Raw genomic sequence first — 18315 nt, 5'->3', positions numbered from 1 at the left:
AGTCCATTCTAATCCAGTTCAATTCCCTAACGCAATTTGCTTATGGTCTTGCAGAGGGAACAACAAACAGGAACGTCCAGGGACAACAGCAAGCAGGAAGATGCTGGCTGGAATCTTCCATATGCAGCACACCAGAAATTACAGCCACTTGAATGGCAAAAACTTCCATTTTACTGTTCAAAACTTCAGTGTTGAACTTACACAGTTCTTGCACATTGTTTCAAGTCTTTTTCATTCCAGTTGTATCTACCTAATTATATTAAGATGCTTTTCCTCTGCCTCCCCCAAAACCAGCAGAGCTTAGGTTTCATTACACGAGCCAAATACCTGCCTCTAAATTTCTGTTGTACCTGCATCTGACTTGGCCCTTACTTTTACTTACTAACATCAAGGGGATTAAGCCAAAAATTAAAAATAAATCTCCAGGACACTCAACTTGTTGGCATTGGTTTGCAGGATCTGTAGTGGATAGGGTGCACGCTAGCCGCTAGCTTCAGCATGCTTGTCCAAGATTTGATCCCCAGTGCCTTTAATGATAAGCCATTTGTGAAAAGCCTTCTTTGTTTAAGAACAGAAAGTTCTCTCTTTGTTCCAAGATGTTACTACAGGTCAAGGCATTTTTTTTAGCCTTTAAAGCCACTAAGTTTCAAATGTATTGGTCATGATCCTGGTGTTATTTTAATCATTTTGCCTGGCCGTACTGAAGCAACTTGGTTCTATTTCACTCACTGATACAGCAGCTTCTACTAGTGGGTAGCCTGCAACATTTTTCTGAAGAAACCCATGGACTTTTACAGGATGGCGTACAATATACAGCAGGTTTACAACTTCTGGCTTGAGTGTTCGGGCTTCTCTGAAGCCAGGATCATGAGCAAACTTCTCAGAAGTCACCCAAAATTGCTCTTAATGTCTCTACCTACTTTGCTGTTGCCAAGGAGCACTATCAGAGTGGCTTATGACTGCTTTCTTTCACCAGTAAACAATACAGATGTAACAACAGAGACATAGTATCTGCTTCTGTCAGCTCAATTGTAGAGACTTTCTAACAAGAAAAAAACCAACGTGGGGTCTCCAGAGGGCCCAGCAGGCCAATGATGAGTGGTGCTAGCTGGTTACTTTCATTGTACTCAGTTCCAAAAATTCTAAAGACTCTGAATGATTTAAAGTCAATGCATGCATATACATCTAACTGTACACAAGAAATTGCTTATAGCCATTCATTTTCAAAATAGCTCATGCTTGTTAAGGAGATGGTTTCAGTAACGTTACCTTATTTCTTAATGCTTATGATTAGCTTGCTCTTCCAGCAGGAAAGAAAAAAATGCAGATGGAGGACATATGGAAAACAGAAAATGATCTGCAGAGAGAACTGTCCACTGTGCACTGCACTGAAGAGTAACATGATTCCAGTACTTGTTAATGACCCTCTTTGACTGGGGACAAAGCCAAGCAAGTGGTACATGACTTTCTGTCCTGAAAGGCTCATCAAATCTGGAAACTCACACAGTCAAAGTGTTTATTTCTTCCAGTGCACACAAGAGAGTGTTTGTTTTACTGGGTAACAGAGTGGGTTCTGTGGTCCCTTCTCTCTGGTATTTCTAGCACTAACTTCCTCAAACTTTTGCTCTTTATCCAGATATTGTGGCATGTAACAACAAAGCATCACTGGGGTTTCTTAGAATAAACAGCTAAGTCTGCCCCAGACTGCAGTCACCCCCTAACTGTCACGTTTTCCTTAAGTTCAATGAGATTTGGAGCACTTGCTCCAAAATCTATTGAGTTGGTCAGCCTTTCAGACAGGGTCTTTAACAGTTGCCTCTGCTTCATATTAATCAAACCTGCTACTGGCTAGGAACTTCCACACTCTGCAGCTCCTTGCTAAGTACAGAGGATGATAGTTTTAGCACCCAGCATGGGCCAGTCTAACATCTGTGCTCATTTCAGCTGCAATACAGCTGACCAAAACGCAGGGACAACCCAACATCTGTTTGTTACTACACCACACAAGTATTTTCCTCTTGACAAACTAAATCATAGCCCACACACATTTACACTATGCAAGTAACACTGCAACAGAAAGGGTAGGAATGACAGGAAGAAGCAACTTTGTTCAAGCTTCAGTGATAAAGACCACCTTCTTTCTTAATGCCAATAAACAATTCACTCTAGAAATACACAGATAAATTCCCAGATTGAAACCCCTTGAAAAAATTAAAATGTCAATGGTATCTTCTCACAGGTGCAACCAGTAGACTCACCTGAAGAGGCTTCAAAGGATTCAGGTTAGCACGGAAGGCTTGTTCAGCTGCAAGGAGTTTTTCCTTTGGTAAGGTGCAAAGGAAGGCTTCCGAGTCCATGGCCACTGACTGATTTTGGATTGTAAGAAATTCAGACAGCGTTGAGCTATTGCAGAGATCTCGCAGCCGCATTCGGTAACCAGACACTATGACCTAGAAAAGTGAGAAAAACATATAAATCTCCCTACGTGTAAGAATCGTAGTACAAAGCTGGTTATCACCTAGACAAAACTAACCATTCATAACATTTCCAGATAGAGGGAAGAGGGCATTTTTCTCTACAAGCTGCACGGTCCCAGCCCATATGCAACTCTGAATTCCAAGAAAAACACGTTTCCCTGCAGAGTACGTGGGGGAAAAGTCCTGGGGGACACAGGTCTCTCTCCATTTCCCTGCACACGTGCTCTGAGCAGCGGTAATCTTGTCCTCCACAGCAGCCATTTTCTCCAACCAAGGGTACACGCATTGCCCAATATCCAGTCTTCTGGGAACTGAGCCATAGAGACAAAACAAGGCTTGTGACCAGACACAAGTCTGGCAAATATATGTGAAGGGCAAAAGACCTATGTCCCAAACTCCTTAGTTATATCTGCCAGCTATGTTTTCTGTGTGGTTCTGGATCAAGATCACCTTCTCCTGTAGCTCTGGATGCATCTCTTTACTAGCAGCCAAGATAAACATTTTGCAATGTTTCGGGGGCAGATAATGTACCAGTGAAATAAATAATAATCTTACTGACTGCAGCAAACAAGAGATAAGATCCTTGAGTCTTCTTTTACAGGCATATTTTTACTTAAGGTGATGGTTTGCTTGTGGATGAGGTTTACTCATCCAGAAACAATCACTTTGTTTGTGAAGGAAATGCGTAAAATTGCTCTGATTGATCATGAACACCTTTCAGCCCTCGTAGGCAAGTTTATTTTTTTTAATGAGGTCAATAAAGCATCTGGGTTTGTTCAACAAGAAACAGGTGCACAGCTAACAGGTACACATATCTTAAAAGTGAAAAACACAAGGAAAATCTGGGATCTTTTTGAAAAGGACTTTTTTTTTTTTTTTTGCCTTGGGCCTAGAGAGACTGAACAATTTTATTGTGAACACACAGTGAACAAGAGCTTTACAGTTCATGCTTTCTGTTCTTTTGTAATACCCAATACGCATTGCCCAACTTCCAGCTAAAACTGAAGAGGATTGATCTACATCCCAGAAGAGTTAACAGTTTCTGCATGATGCTGGTAAGCCTGAGAATTTTCTTGTCTTTCAAAACCAAAAGGGCATCAACAATCCAGGGGGAAAAAAGCGCACTATGTTCAGAAAACAAGCAGATGGAAATGATATGAGAGGGAAGTGATTTATAATGCAACACTTATGCAAACCTTTAACTTTAGTCTGCATCCATACGCCAAAAATAGGACGTTTCTATGCTGCACACTTGGCTGAATACACAGAATAGCTCCTGCATCAAGAAGTCAAGACTTTTGAGAAAGATTTTTTTTTTTTTTTTTTTTTTTTTTGCCAGCAGTGTTAATACCACATCATAGCCATGTTGTAAAAGGGATATTCCTGTGACGCTGGAATGACACTCAGATGTGGGCTCAGTCAAAAATAGTTTCCCTGGGTGGATACACAGAAAGCCAGTGTCTCTCAGTGCTCACTTAAAAAATGAGGATGAACAAATCCTTCCACCATCTCCAGCAACTGTCCACCTTTTTCACTCAGATTTCAAGCTCTTTTGGATAAAAGATAATCTTACCAAACACAGCCCATCCAAGGCACATGACCCTAACACAAAGGCCCTACCACACAGTCACGCCTAGCCAATTCTCTTCAACAGTTTTGAGCCACCTGAAGCCACAGTGTCTTCAATAAGCAAACAAATGGCAGGTTAGTTCCCTAAGACTCCCAAAATGCCAAGCTGATTTCCAAGAAAGCAGTCACAGGTGACTGTTTTAGGTTCATGGGTCATGCTGTCCTCTACTGGGACTGTCCCTGCTGAATAAAACAGGGCAGATTTGTGCCAGGCAGCATACACCACTGTTATTTACTCCTCGCTGCTATTCAATGGGTCCAGGACCTCAGCCTTTTCCCATGGATATGGCCCTACTCCTGCCATCCAAGCCATGATTCAGCACGTGATCACACAGCTGCCTGCCCACTGGTGGTCTGGGCTCCTTTCAAACCCCACAGCCCCTTAGCATGCCTGCTACTGTCAGAAAAACATGAGGTCGAGCTTCTCTGCTCCAGGAAGCAACGTGCCCATCTGGACAAGGCTTTGGACATTTTTATGCATCTGTACTGTACATGGTGCACGGGATACGTGACCCTGCTTAGGACACTGGAGTACATTACAGTAACATCAGTGAACTTTCTCCTCAGAAATCCCAGTTCCCTACTTGCTTACAAACCGTAATTCTGGGCTTGTTAGGCAACTATAGGACACCAACAGACCGCAGGAGAAGGCTGCATTTGCTGTGAGAGGTTTGCATACTCTGAATAGGCCTTCTGTACAACCTTACATGAGTGAAGCCGTCACCCATTTATAGATATGTCACCTATTTATTTTTCATCTTTTTTTTTTTGTTTGTTTGTTTTAGTACAACCTATCCTTAAGTTGTAGGAATAATTATCAAACTACACTGAAAAAGATGGCTGGAGAGAATTCATTGAAGAATGTGACACTATGTGGAAGGGGGGCAGCAGCTGTAAGCTTGGGTTGGAAGGGGCCTTAAAGATCATCTAAGTCCAACCTCACTGGCATAGGCAGGGATGCCACCCACTAGATTGGCCAATGCCCCATCCAGCCTGGCCTTGAACACCTCCAGGGATGGGGCATCCACAGCCTCTGTGGGCAACCTGTGCCAGTGCCTCACCACCCTTACAGTGAAGAATTTCTTCCTAATATCTAATCTAAATCTATCCTCTTTTAGTTTAAGAACATTCCCCCTTGTCCTGTTGTTATCTACCCAAGTAAAGAGTCCTTTATAAGACCCCTTTAAGTATTAAAGGCTGCAATGAAGTCTCCCCGGATCCTTCTCTTCTCCAGGCTGAATATCCCCTGCTCTCTCAGCCTTTCTTCATAGGAGAGATGCTACAGCCCTCTAATCATTTTTGTAGCCCTCCTCTGGACTCACTCTAACAGGTCCACATCTTTCTTGTGCTGGTAGACTCAAACCTGGATGCAGTACTCCAGGTGGAGCCTCACGAGGCTCCCTCCATCTGTTTGCCAACCCTCCCTCCATCTGCTGGCCACCGCTCTGTTGATGCAGCCCAGGACACAGTTGGCCTTCTGGGCTGCAAGCACACACTGCTGGCTCATGCTGAGCCTTTTGTCCACCAGAATCCCCACGTCTCTCTCCACAGGGCTGCTCTGCACAAGTTCTTGTCCCAGTCTGTACTCCTGTATGGGACTGACCCAGGTGCAGTACTAGCAACCTAACTGATGTTTCACTCGGTGGAAAAAAATAAAATTAAAAAAAAAAAAATGGGAAATAGGAAATTCCATTTAGCCTGAAAAGTACAAGGCTAGTTTCTTATGTTAATCAGAACATTCCCATGTGGGTCTTAGTGTCTTTTTACAGCTTATAACCAAATAAGACAGTAAGTTGAGGGTAAGGAGGAAGAGAGAAGCAGGGATTACATTTTCCTCTCTGCTTATACAACACCTAGCACAGAGGGGTCCTGCACTGTGGATCTTGGCACTATAGTTAACAAACAATAGACTGACCATTATATTAGTGGTTGAAAGAACTCTTTACCTGCTGGAGCTTGACCTCTGCATTCAGTAGCTCCTCTACTGCAGATGATGGCATGGACACATTATGATAGAGGAAGTCTGAGAACGTCTCGTTGTCAACCAGGAAATCCCGAAGTTTCAAGTCTGAAAAGTGACAAAACCAGCAACATTTTGGTCAGGGCAAAGCCAAAAGGAAATTCATGTGAGAGCTCTGAACAGGAAAAGCAACAGCTGACAAATAGGGGAGAGGGGATTACGCAAACAATAGCATAAAGAAAGCAGGAGCTGCTAGCAAAATGCTCTGAAGCACAGCAGCTTTGAGAGATGTCATACTATGATGTCTTGATCTCAAAAAAAAAAAGGGGGGGGCGGTTAAAAACAACTTCATTTAATACTTAAACTCAATTTGCACACACACTCCATTAGTCAGACACAGAAGCAGCAAGGGAGACCAAGCTATTCCCCTCCTCTGGGGTGAAATCTACTCCAGCATTAGCCTTGCACAAAGACTCAGCTTCTCTTAATCCCTGTGCTCTTACTAAATGCAGGACTCAGCTGGTATATGGACCATCGAGGGATTTATAGTCCATATTTAATTATGCTAATAGTAACTACAATATGTACTCTACCACAAAGTATTCTGAAGTCTGATGTGCACAGACAGAAAGAGATCAGGTCATGCAAAACTCCATGAAAACATAGGAAACAATCTTAACCACCCTGGCAAAATTTCTGCAAACATTTTTATTCCATTTTCTTTTCCCAAAGCTTCACCTGAGCCTGGCTCCCATCAGGAGCCGGCTGCTGCCTGCGGTGCCAGGCCCGGACCCGGGCAGGCTGCGGGCGCCCAGGCTGCAGGCCCCAGGCGCTGCTCCTGCGGCACGAAGCGCGCCGGGTTACTGTCGGTCGTCGCTCCCTCGTCCACATATCCCATTACAAACGCCCTGTCGCCTTCTGGTTCCGCGCGAGCAGCCGCCGCCACCACCACCACCCTCGGCCGAAGCGATGCGGAGGTTACTTCGGGACGAAAGCTGCTCCCTCGCCCTCTGTGCTCTGCTGCTCGCGGCAGGAAACCTCGCAAGGAAACCACCCACCGCTGCTGCCATAACGTGCGGCCGCCTCGTCCTGCCCTCCTCCCCAGCAGAGGCTAAAGCAGCCTGCTTCACGGCTGATGAAGGAAAAACTCCTCAGCCCCATTCCTTGGCTGCTCCTGAAAAGGCACTGAGCTCCCCGAACGCTCCTGCAGCTTGTTTGTTGTTTTTTTTTGGTGAGATCATCAATGGTTCAGAAACTCGGACGGACAAAAGGGTAGCTGGCTGAAGGTGCCCTGGCATGCAAAGATCAGATGTTTGCAAGGTTCTTCATGTGGTCTGTCCCCGTTTGGAGGATTTTTCGGATTTTTCAAGCTTCTCTTAAAGGGGCCATACACCGTAAAAAAAAAAGTAACCAAGCAGTAATTCCCCTACTTTACTGAATCCTCATTGTTGTTTGTTTGTTTCAGGGGGGAAGAGGAGATGCACTGGGTCTGCCATGTGCAAGTAAGATCAGGAGCAAACTGTAGGTAGTTGCAGAAAAACCACCAGAGCAATGCTTGGACTCCTGCTGGCCTCTCTGTAATCACGATGGGGAGGAACAGCCGAACAGCCTGCCATCTTTCACAACTGTTATTAACCAGTCCAGGGTTAACAGGGTATTTCTCCCCTTCCTTTTTATCATGCTGAGTATTTTCAGACTTGCTCAGCACTCAAATTTGCTGAAAATCAAGCTGACTTCTAAGGCAACTCCTACAAATGCCTGAAGGAGTTTTCATCATCATTTGGAAGAAAACATGATGGGAACAGAACATAAAGTTACCAGCACGTGAAGTTACCAGAACTGCTTGTGGGATAATACTTAGCTTCCAGCTGGCTGGGCACGAACCTATGCTTACTTGGCCATATCCTTTGTGTGCCTGAGACCACATGTGGAAGCTCTGCGAGACCAAGGGGCCAAATCCAAACATCATGGTCCCACTGCACCACCCTAAACAAACAGCCAGCCTCTCTCACTGTGCGTTTTCTCCCCCACCCTGTCTGGTCCTACTTCTAGCACTCACGGCTCAGTGTCTCATGTCACACCCCCAGTCACGGAGGCACGCGTAACAACTTGCACATGAAGCCACAGAAAAGCACTGCACACTGCAATCCGTCTAAATTCCTGCTCTGAGTATTTCAAGATGATGAAAGTTAATAGATCTTTCCTCTTGAGAACAGCCATTCTCCTCCATGTTGCTTGCCCTCAAGGGTATATGAAATACAAGGGCATTAGTTGAAAGAACCACCCCAAAAATAGAAAACAAAAGAAACAGACAGGTCTTTTGAAGCTTACCTAATAATGCAAACATTTGGAGTAGAAGAACCATTTTACAACCAGAGGCCAACTACTGTAATATTTTCCTGCCATAAAAGCTCAGACACCGTATCAAGTTACTCAAAAAAACGTGAGGCAAAATGTCAGCTCAAATGTTATTTAACTCGTGCGTCTTCTCTCACACTTGAGACTGACGAAAAGCACTGGTATGGTCAGCTATTGCAATCCAGCTGACACTGAGAAAGACGTCCCTCCGTGTTTTGCTGACATGGACAGACAGACTCTCTTCCCCTCTCCCTTTGCCTCCAACAGAAAACCAGGACTGCAGGCTCCCCTCACCACCACCATGGCAGGGTACAGCCTCCCAGTCATAAACTCAGGTCCCACAAGTCGAGCCCCAGGCACAAACGTGAGGTCAGATTGAGCCACCACGCTCATAGATGACCAGATCTGACATCAGCCTCTGCCACGATTTGGAGGTGGGACGGACATCTGAAGTTACTGTCTCACAGCAGAATAAATACTAAGGTAGATGGTGTTCATGGTAGCCTACCTTTGTAATGTCAGTCGTGACAACAAAGGAACAAAAGCAGAGCAACGGAGAACAAGAACAGGGGCTGTACTTATAAACCATGCAAGGAGCACCCTCACGTCAGCAGGCCCAGCAGGACTGATGTGCTGAGCCTTGTTGTGCTGAGCTCCAACTCGGGCACTGTGTAGCAACAAAGCAGGAGACAGTTCCCATCCGTATGAAGCAAGGAGAAGTCCACTTCCCCTGTGGGGCAGGGAGAAAGGTCCTCCCTACAGTCACGCAAGGAAGTCTCCAGCAGAACCAAGAGCTCCCAGAACTGGCGGTCTTGTGCCTTAACCACAAAACCACCCATCCTCTCTGAAATCACAGGTCAGGATTAAACAATTACACAGAGCAGCATTTCACGGACACTGACTTCATGAAAGACATTGCTTTCCTGTTGCTTCAAACTGATGCAGGGGGCTGAGCTCTGGGCAGGGAAAACAGAAATTCGGGATTTTCATATTGAAGACCATCTCCTTCAGGACTGTTTTAAGTCTGTTCAAGATTCAGAGTTTCCTGACAGCTCAGCCCTTCCAGCACCTTCGCCCCCGAGCACAGAGCCAGACTGGTCGCTTGTGGCTTGAGAATCAAATCATCGTGACAATAATAGCAAAAGAAGTCTACTCAAGGGGCTCAAGATATCCATATGAATTAGCAAGAAAAACAGAAACTCCATGCTTGCTACGTTACTGGTTGAGTTGAAGTGCAGAACAAAGTATGTCCACTATAAATAATAGCAAGTCATTGCTATGTGGGGTCATGAGAAACGTTGCAGATAAACTCGTCTACTTTCCCTCTGGATCTGGACTGAAACACTGATTGTGCAGTGAAGAAAGTGTCCATGGTTCATATGTTCTCTGCAGCTAGAGGTTTTTACTGTCATCACTCTGGAAACACATCACCAGTTACTTTCACAGGCTCCAAAGGCAGCTCAATGCAGGAAAGAGCAAGAGAACCCACAGTGAGGAATCTGTTTTAATTTGCTGCTCTTACTATTAGTATGACCATGACAAGCAGTGACTATTTCCAGCAAAACTGAGAGGATCCACAGACAAGTGAGAAGATAAAAATTGTGCAGGTTAGAGAGCAGGACTGTTCTCCTAAACATCCCTCCCATTCTTTCTTGCTTCACTTGGAAGCACAATGGGCTCATACCTTCCTTTCAGAATTTAATTATGTGGTGTCTTTTAAAAATGAAACAATAGGGTAAGAAAAACAAAACCCCACGGAAATTGTGGCTACAGTTTTCATATCCTGAGCACTGCCTTCTAAAAATAAAAGGCATGCAAATGTTAGTTCAACATATCTCAGTGTACCATAGAATACAAAACTCACCGGGTCTGACTTAAATTTGCAGGGCTCGTGCTCAGAGGGTTTGTCCCCATAAACTATAATAAACCAGACTTTCAACCAGTTTAAAACTAACTTAGGCTGACTGAAAACAATCTGACAGGCTGATGTACTGTTTATTTCCCAGCCTCACATGCCGTAAGTCCCTACAAGGAACTCGGTGAGGGAAGGGGGAGAAGGCAATTTATGCAATGCTCATTTAGAAGCTAGGAGGAAAACAGGGCAGTGTGTCCCATCCGTAAGTGTGACTATTTATCTTCAAGGAATTTCAGTCCCTACTTATGGAACATTCAGGGCAGAAAACAATTATGTTATTTTCTGGATATCCATTGTGGTTAGCAGATTTGCTACCCTTTGGCTAAGCCTGTGTTCCTCACAGCCAAGCATCACGACAACAGAGAAGCTGTTGTTAAATTATGACCCTTTATTTCTCATCACAAAGACTGCTAATAGGGCAACCCAATCGTTTTCATAGCAGCTGCATAAAGGCATCACTGCAAGATGAACCAGTGAGATAAGATGGGGCATCCAAAGCTGTAGCTTTGTTAGAATCAGCATGCTTCCATAAACGCACAAAGGAGATACCTGGGAGGGAAGTTGGATTCATTGTACCTGGTTCCCTGCTGCGAAAAAACTGCACTTCTGCAGAACAGGAGATAGGTGCACAGCACCTCCTCAGAGCTTTCATGTGAAGGCAGTAGTTCACATCCACCCACACCAGCCTGATTATACACCTGCCCGTCATGCCTGTGCAACCCTGCTCCACAGCGCCTTGGCATGACCAGAAGACAAGATGAGAAGGCTCCCTGGCCACAGAGCCCTGCTTCATGCAGGGCATTGCTTCTTTACCAGTCATACCCCCAGCAACAGGATGTTTTGCAAGATACCAAGTGCTACCAGCAGACCACGAGCTGGCCTCGGCTCCTGCAGTTGAAAGCATTTACAAGTGGCACATGTTACCACCAAAAGGACTCTGGCTGGAGACTTACCTTAACAATTAGCAACTCCTCACATGCGAAAAGGACCAGAGCAGACAAACTAAATGTGCTTGTAGGATTAACACTTACACTGGAATTTTGTGCTAGTTTTTCAGTGGCGATTGTGGGAAGTATTCCTCAAAAATATATGACACGTGCACTTAAATGACTCAACTGATTTTCACACTCATCACCTGTCACTGATTTATAGATGAAAGGAGCCTGAGGCTACTTCCCATAAAAAGAGGCTTTCAAACAAGTAACAGTAGAACAGAAGGACTCACAAATCGATGCTTACTCTTAAGAAATAGAGGTCTCCTAATGTTGGAGTCTGTTACAGTGTTGTACCACTCTGAGCCAACAGTGCAGATCTACAGCGTGAAAAGCAAACCTTCCAGATGACTCACTGCTGGGCCTTGGCAAGGGGGCAAATTTTCATTTGCCCTCATTATAACCCTAACTTCAAGCAACACATCTGGAGAGCACGATCAAGTGACGTATGATACATACATAAAAATATTTATTAAAAAAAAAAAAAAAAAACAGTTACTAGGGTTTAATATTCCTTTTCTTGTATTAATATTATTAATATTCCTTGCCCCTGTATGGTGGGAATAGCTCTCAGAGCTGCCTGTATCCCTGCTGATACTGACAAGTGCAAGACTGTTCTCTCAACAAGTTAGATGGCTGTGCCCTGATTTGTTGACAAGAAATCAAGCAGCTCAGCAGGCCTGTTGTGCAGGACCTGCTCATGTGAAAACACAAGCCTAATTTGCTTGCAATCGAAGTGCTGTTCCTTCTGCAGCCATAGCTTGATATGTTTTCATGGCAGGCTATAGGTTTGTGCTGTGTCCATCAGAAATGTAACAGTGCTGTCTGTAGAGACATTAGATGACACCCAAGTGAGCACCATTTAACTAGAGCCCGTAATCTTGACATATTTGCTATGTCAAATTTCCCTAGTGAAGTGTGTAGTGAGGAGGCAGCCTCCTGCCCTTCTCCAGCAGCTAGGATTTCTCCTGAATAAAGGTACATATTGTGCAACTGGTCCACTCTTTCCACCGTGGAGAACTCATTTCTCTTGTCCTTCCCACTTGTGCTGGGAGCTATGAGTTAGGAGGTGAGTCTGAGGTACCAAGCCGTGCTTGGATAGCCACAGCAAACAGGCACAGAGAGATCCCCCTTGTCCGAGATCATTTTACTGTCATCACCATGGTCTCAAGAGACAAGACCAGATGCTCCAGCACCAGGAGAGCACGTCTGTCTCTGGCACAGAAAAGGGACTTCAAACTCACCCGCGCAGTGTGGTATGGTGCAACACTCACAATGTTTAGAAAACGAAAAGCAGGAGGAACAATGATAAAAAGAACAGCTCCTCGGGAGGTCTAACACATGGGCAGGAGAACCTCTTGGTCTGCTGAGCTCCCTGGCCAGGAGTTCCCAAAACATCACTCTTTCCGGCACTTGCACCTTAATCATAATGTCACTGCTTTGGTTGTTGTGCGCCAACAAAGACAACTGGACAAAAACACTGTGCTGCATCTTAAGAGAAGTGCTAGGACATAAGCCTGCAACTGGGGCCTGCAGGCTTTGGGACCTCTGTTCCTCTTTAAGCCAGCACCTTTGCTTAGAAGGGCTTTAAAAGCAGCAGACAGCGCAATTACTCTGGTTGAAAGCACAGCTGACATTGCTGGTTGCACAGAGAAGAGAGCAGTCCTCAGCCTTTACTGGGGGCATGTTGGCTTCAAGAATGCAAAGTCAATTTAAGCCAGCTGAGATTCCACCTCCAACTTGCATGGAAAGTCATTAAGAAACACAAGGCTCATAACTCAGTTTGGGTACTACCTGAAGTCCAAAATGCCATCAGCTCCCCTCCTGTGCGACAAACACGCCACCAGATAGCCTCTGCATCAAAAAGCATAGGCACAGGACACAAAGGTGAAAGCCACGTGGCGGTCAGCAGCAGTTCTATGAACGAACACAGCCTCCAGAGCTTCTGTCTGCGAAGGCACACATCCACCCACACCCACACCCCCTGGTCTTGTTCAACACCATGAAAAAGATATTCTCGCATTTTCCCCTGCTGCAAACCAAACACTGTTATCAGCACAGACAACTGTGAAATACAGTTTGCCAGTAAAAAAAAAAAAATGTTACTTGTATTCAGGCTTTGTAAAGTACAACAAATAAAGCATGCCTTCAGAAAAAAATTCAAATACCTCCACTGTATTGTTTTAAAAAACAAATTCTGAGCAGGGTTTCAGAGTTCACAAGGCAGTTATAACTGGTTGAGAATTCTGCTACTTTTCACAAAATAAGGATAAACTGCTACACTGCACATCTTGCAGTGAATTGGCTTGTCAGCTATACCGCTGACAGACCTCAGATCTGGCTAGATAATGATACTTCATTATTACAACAAAATGATTTTCAGGAGTGGTATGTAGAAAGTTTTTGAGGCTGGTACAGGCTGCAGAAGGTCTCTGTCAAATCCAGCTCAGAAGAAAAAAATAGATACTTGGCAATACCTGAGAAGTGTTTCTAAAGAGCCTGAAGGTAAGGGTTGGTTGCTAAAAATAAGGTTTGGATTTTAACTTCACTAAGAACATTATGCCCTAGGTAACATGCAGATTTTAGATACTCCAAAACATCAACTCATGAGATACAGTAAAAAATATTAAAAATAATAGACAGACTGTAAGACAAACAGCGTGGTCACATGCAGCCACAAACCACTATTCCAATGGCAAACACTGCTGTGAGAATACCCAGTGTGACACTATGCCATCAAAAAGTATGGACCTAAGCAGAAGTTGAAAGTAGGAGCTGTAGCCAACAAAGACCCAGGCCAGTGTTGCTTGCACTTGGACAAATGACCTTATATTCAGTGGAAATTCAAGTCACAGGAAAAAGCAGGACTGGACATTTTAATCAAATGACCATTACTAATAGCGGAAGGGCTTTCATGAGCTGGATATGTGAATATGCGGATATGTGGATCTGGGAGACTGCTGGTTCAAATGCAGACAGAAAATACTTGTATCAGAATAGCTTCAGAGCCCCGAAACAAGCAGGAAAAACCACCCCAGCAACACCAGGCTTCTCCTGATATATAGCTGCAGCGCAGCACCAGGTATCCCATTGGAAAGACTTCCCTCGCAAGACCAGTATGGGTAATGATGACCTGTAAGCAAAATGACAGGCAGAGCTGCCCCGAATCAAAGGAGCCTGACTGTCCTGTACTTGCATTGTTTAGCTTTGCACAGAAAGAAGAAAAAAGAAATAGCCACACCTTCCTTGGGTGTGAAGGAAGAAGGAAGGTGTGGCTATTTGTGGCTGCCTTGGCTCCCTTCCTCTCTCTCAACAGGGATTCGTGGAACTCAGCTCACATCTGGCTCAGCACGATACCAGGTCTGCAGTTGACAGATCACAGTGCATCTTGTTTCCCCGCCTGTCGGGAAGAAGTGTCACTTCTGGATGTAGTGCCAAGTCCTAACGCTCCCTCATCTAGTGCACAACAGCAAAAGCCAGCTCCAGAACAAGGAACTTCTCAGGGTCAAACCAACCCAAAAGGTAGCAAAAATGCTAAGGATTCACAAGAATCAGCCAATCACTTTAGTCCAAGTAGCTTAAATGGGAACTCTGTCTACTTATTCTCAACACATACCTATATCTAAATGATTTCAAACCCTTATGATTGTTTCTCATGTTTCAATTTGGTTGGGTGTTGGAAAGTTATCCATAACGTAGTTCAGTTTTGCTTCTAAGCTTCAAGTCCAAAGGAATGAAAAAATCAAGCTTCAGCACTGAAACAACAGAATGTGTTCTGTCTCGCTCAGGGAAACCTTTGCAACCATTCGGCCCCGTTACTAACATTAATCAGACTGTTGAGCAACTGCACTTCAAAATAGTTAAAGAACTTTCTCAATCTTTGAGAAATGCGGTTTGAAAAGCAGATACTTAGTGACTATGTCTTGCCCAAATTCACCTAACAGAAGTTTTGGGTACAGATCACATCTCTTGCTTCGTAAGTACTGAGCTGTGCTGCTGTTTACACCAGGAGGCTCCCAAAAGAACTTGCCTTGGTAGTCTGAAGAGCTCATCCTTCTGTTTGGCATCACTCTGGACTGGCAATATACTAACCATTCCTTCCCTTCTGTACTGGCAGAGCTTGCCAGCTGAAAATACGCCTTGGAGTACTTGTGGCAGCATTAGTGCCTCCTGTTTCATGCAGAGGTCAGGAGCACTACTAGTAGACACAACAAAGGGCAGTGCCACTTGCTGCTTGAGGAACAGGGTCCTGAGTACTTCAGAGTCCCAGACCAGTGCAGGTTAGCATAAGAAAAAATGTGTACTGCTAAAGGAAGCTTGTGCATTACTTATATGGACACCCTGGTACAATTCTTTTGACTTTCTTCAGGTAACAATACAATGTAACTTGGAAAGGAAGTAAATGGACTGCATAGCTAAAGATAATTGTGGGCTTAAAGAATTGCTTTGTCTTGATTTCTGTTCTCTGGCATTACAGCACCGGAGTTAATGCTTTCCCTACCTTCTGGGCAGTGGACAAGTGTGTGAACAGAGCAGGAAAGAGTATAGGTGAGCAGAGAGATCTGATGGACGTTGATTATGTCACAGATCTGTGGCCTTATTATAAGGACAATTGTTGGGACAATGTGCTTTCATGTCCACATCGATCCCATAAAATGCAGCCTTCAGTTGCACCATTTAGTTTTAAAATGAAAACTAAATAGAAAGGGGATGAACCTTAAGCTGTTTATAGAGATGTATGTCACATAACAGCTTCAATCTCCCTCATATATACCTCAGTATGGACAGGTCAGCATAAAAAAGCCTGAACAAGATCTTCAGCTGAGGTATGTTCCACAAACTTTTCAGAGCTTTGTAATTTTTCATCAGCCAAGAATCTCATTAGAGGCATAAGCAATATTAAGTTTTAACAAGATGGGTTAATTATTACAACTCTGTTAATACATAAAAATGTGCAACACTTCTGTATTCTGGAGTATTTTCATTTATCTCAAAAGGATTTTTCCATAACTTTGCATGTTTCTTGTTTACAAAGTCTGATTCAAGCATAAAACCTATAATTTTAAATAAAAATTCATCTCTTAAACAAGACATAACCACCATTTGGTAATACACAGCAACACTAAAAAACAGGACTGCAAGTAAAGAATGTTGCAGGCTGTTGAAGCAGCAAAGAAATTTAGCAATAGGAGGTAGAAAATGTTGTTTGATTTTAGCCAGGATCCTGACATTGACAGTCACTTATTTTATGACCAAAAATACTTAAATAGAACAGCATGTGTTCCCTGTGAAAAAGGCAGCCTACAAAATTGAATTTTTATGGATTTTCAAAGAAACTGGTCAAGCAGTGTTCTTGCCTGGATAAAAATGAACTTTGATTCAACATCAACAATATTTCAAAGCCATCATCTTTTATTGCATCCTGGCTACATTTAAAACTATGTCACATCCAACTGCGTTGTAGAAGGAGAACTCCAGTTCCTTGGCAGCTGTTTATTTATTTAGCTCACAGGGATGCTGTAAAATTGGGTAATAAATAAATGTTTGTAATGATGAAAAAAAAAAAAAAAAAGATGAAATGTACTACTAGAGAAGGCTCCAAAGCTCAATATTAACTTTGGAAATATGGTAGGTCAGTTCACAATTATGTACTCCAGCCTCAGTACCAAGTCGGATACAGAGGTGGACAGGGCTTTTTCCAGCTGTGGCCATTTCCTAATAGCTGCTCTCATGAGAGCACAAACACAAGGAAATCCCCTGGGAACAGCTGCACTTTTCACCAGAGGATGGTGGTACAAGTTTCCTAGGAGACTGTTTTCACATTGAGGTTGGTGCTAGCAGCCTGTGACCCTCCCCTCTCATCCAACCTCAGCCTGTACTTTAGATAAACCAAATGTGATCTTCCACAAATCAGGCAATTTATTGAGATTCTGAGATTAGAAGTCACTGAGAACAAACCCAGAAATCGTGTCAGAATGGGGAGTGGAGAAAATCAATGCAAATTGAAGTTAACACTAAGAATATGTTTTCAGCAACACAGTGTTGGTATTAGCAAGCTCTGCTGATAAGGTTGCATAAAAAAAGAGTGAGATAATAGGAGAGTGTGAGAGGTGTAACTGTTAATTTAACGCTTGGTTTTACTTGGTGATTCAGAACAAAAGTCGGTGTTGACAGACCAGACTGAAGAGAGTTTAGGAGACTAAAGGAAGCACCCAGAACTCTCCCACAGTGTCCTGTTTTGGCAGCTGATGTTGTTCATGCTGCAGCAAGCACAATAAGCAATTCTTGTTTTCTTTATTTTTGTGTCTTTCTCTAGACAAATTAACATCAAGATAAAGCCGGTGCCTCTATAGTACAGTGATTTTCTAAAATTCATTGTAGTAGCTGTGTTGCATTATTTTACCTATGGGCACTGTTGGTTGCCCTGCAAGTGGTCAAATTGTTTGGTGGCATCATCAGGTAAGGTGGTCCTACAGTAACCAAACTGTCAGCACTGCCCTTCACCAATACAGACCAATGGTAGCATGCTTGTGATTCCCCTTGCATGTTTTGAACATGGTGCATGCAGTCCTTTTTAATGGGAATCTTAGATGTCTCGCTCAAGCTCTTGTCACCTACAGCGCAAACACTAAAGCAAGGCCAGATGTAACATGATGTTGAATGGATGTTCTGAACTCCACTTCCAAAGGTACTTCAGTCTTTCCCTCCTACATCCACACGCATGCATATTCTACCTAGAGAGCAAGCTGGAATAAATGTAAACCTCCCACTTCAAGAGCAGAAGGGAAGTTAAGTTACAAACACACAGGCACCGAATCCCAGTTCTGCAGAATCACAAGACAGTGATGCACGTTATGCTGCTTCTGTTTACCCGTCCCAGCCTCTAAGTACAGTCATGTAATAACAATGCTGTTACCAACAAAAAACTCTCTGAAAGTTCATGGACACCCCCATGGGAAGCAAGGATGATTTTCCTGGTAACAG

At 43.8% G+C, this 18315-nt stretch overlaps 1 protein-coding gene across 3 annotated transcripts in view; it reads right to left on the bottom strand.

Moving 5' to 3' along the window:
* Nucleotides 1-18315, bottom strand: part of ABCA1 (ATP binding cassette subfamily A member 1) — a 92038-nt gene that overhangs the window by 42515 nt on the left and 31208 nt on the right. For all 3 annotated transcript variants that reach the window (XM_035310190.1, XM_035310192.1, XM_035310191.1), the window contains exons 6-7: nt 6053-6174; nt 2259-2450 (exon numbers count right to left, since the gene is read on the bottom strand). In XM_035310190.1, coding sequence (XP_035166081.1) covers nt 2259-2450; nt 6053-6174 — 314 coding nt within the window. The remainder of the gene's footprint in view (nt 1-2258; nt 2451-6052; nt 6175-18315) is intronic.

This window comes from Oxyura jamaicensis, chromosome Z (assembly GCF_011077185.1).
Source record: "Oxyura jamaicensis isolate SHBP4307 breed ruddy duck chromosome Z, BPBGC_Ojam_1.0, whole genome shotgun sequence".
NCBI classification, from domain to species: Eukaryota; Metazoa; Chordata; class Aves; order Anseriformes; family Anatidae; genus Oxyura; species Oxyura jamaicensis.
Note: the sequence above shows the minus strand (reverse complement) of the source record. Positions and strands in the feature narration are given on the sequence as shown.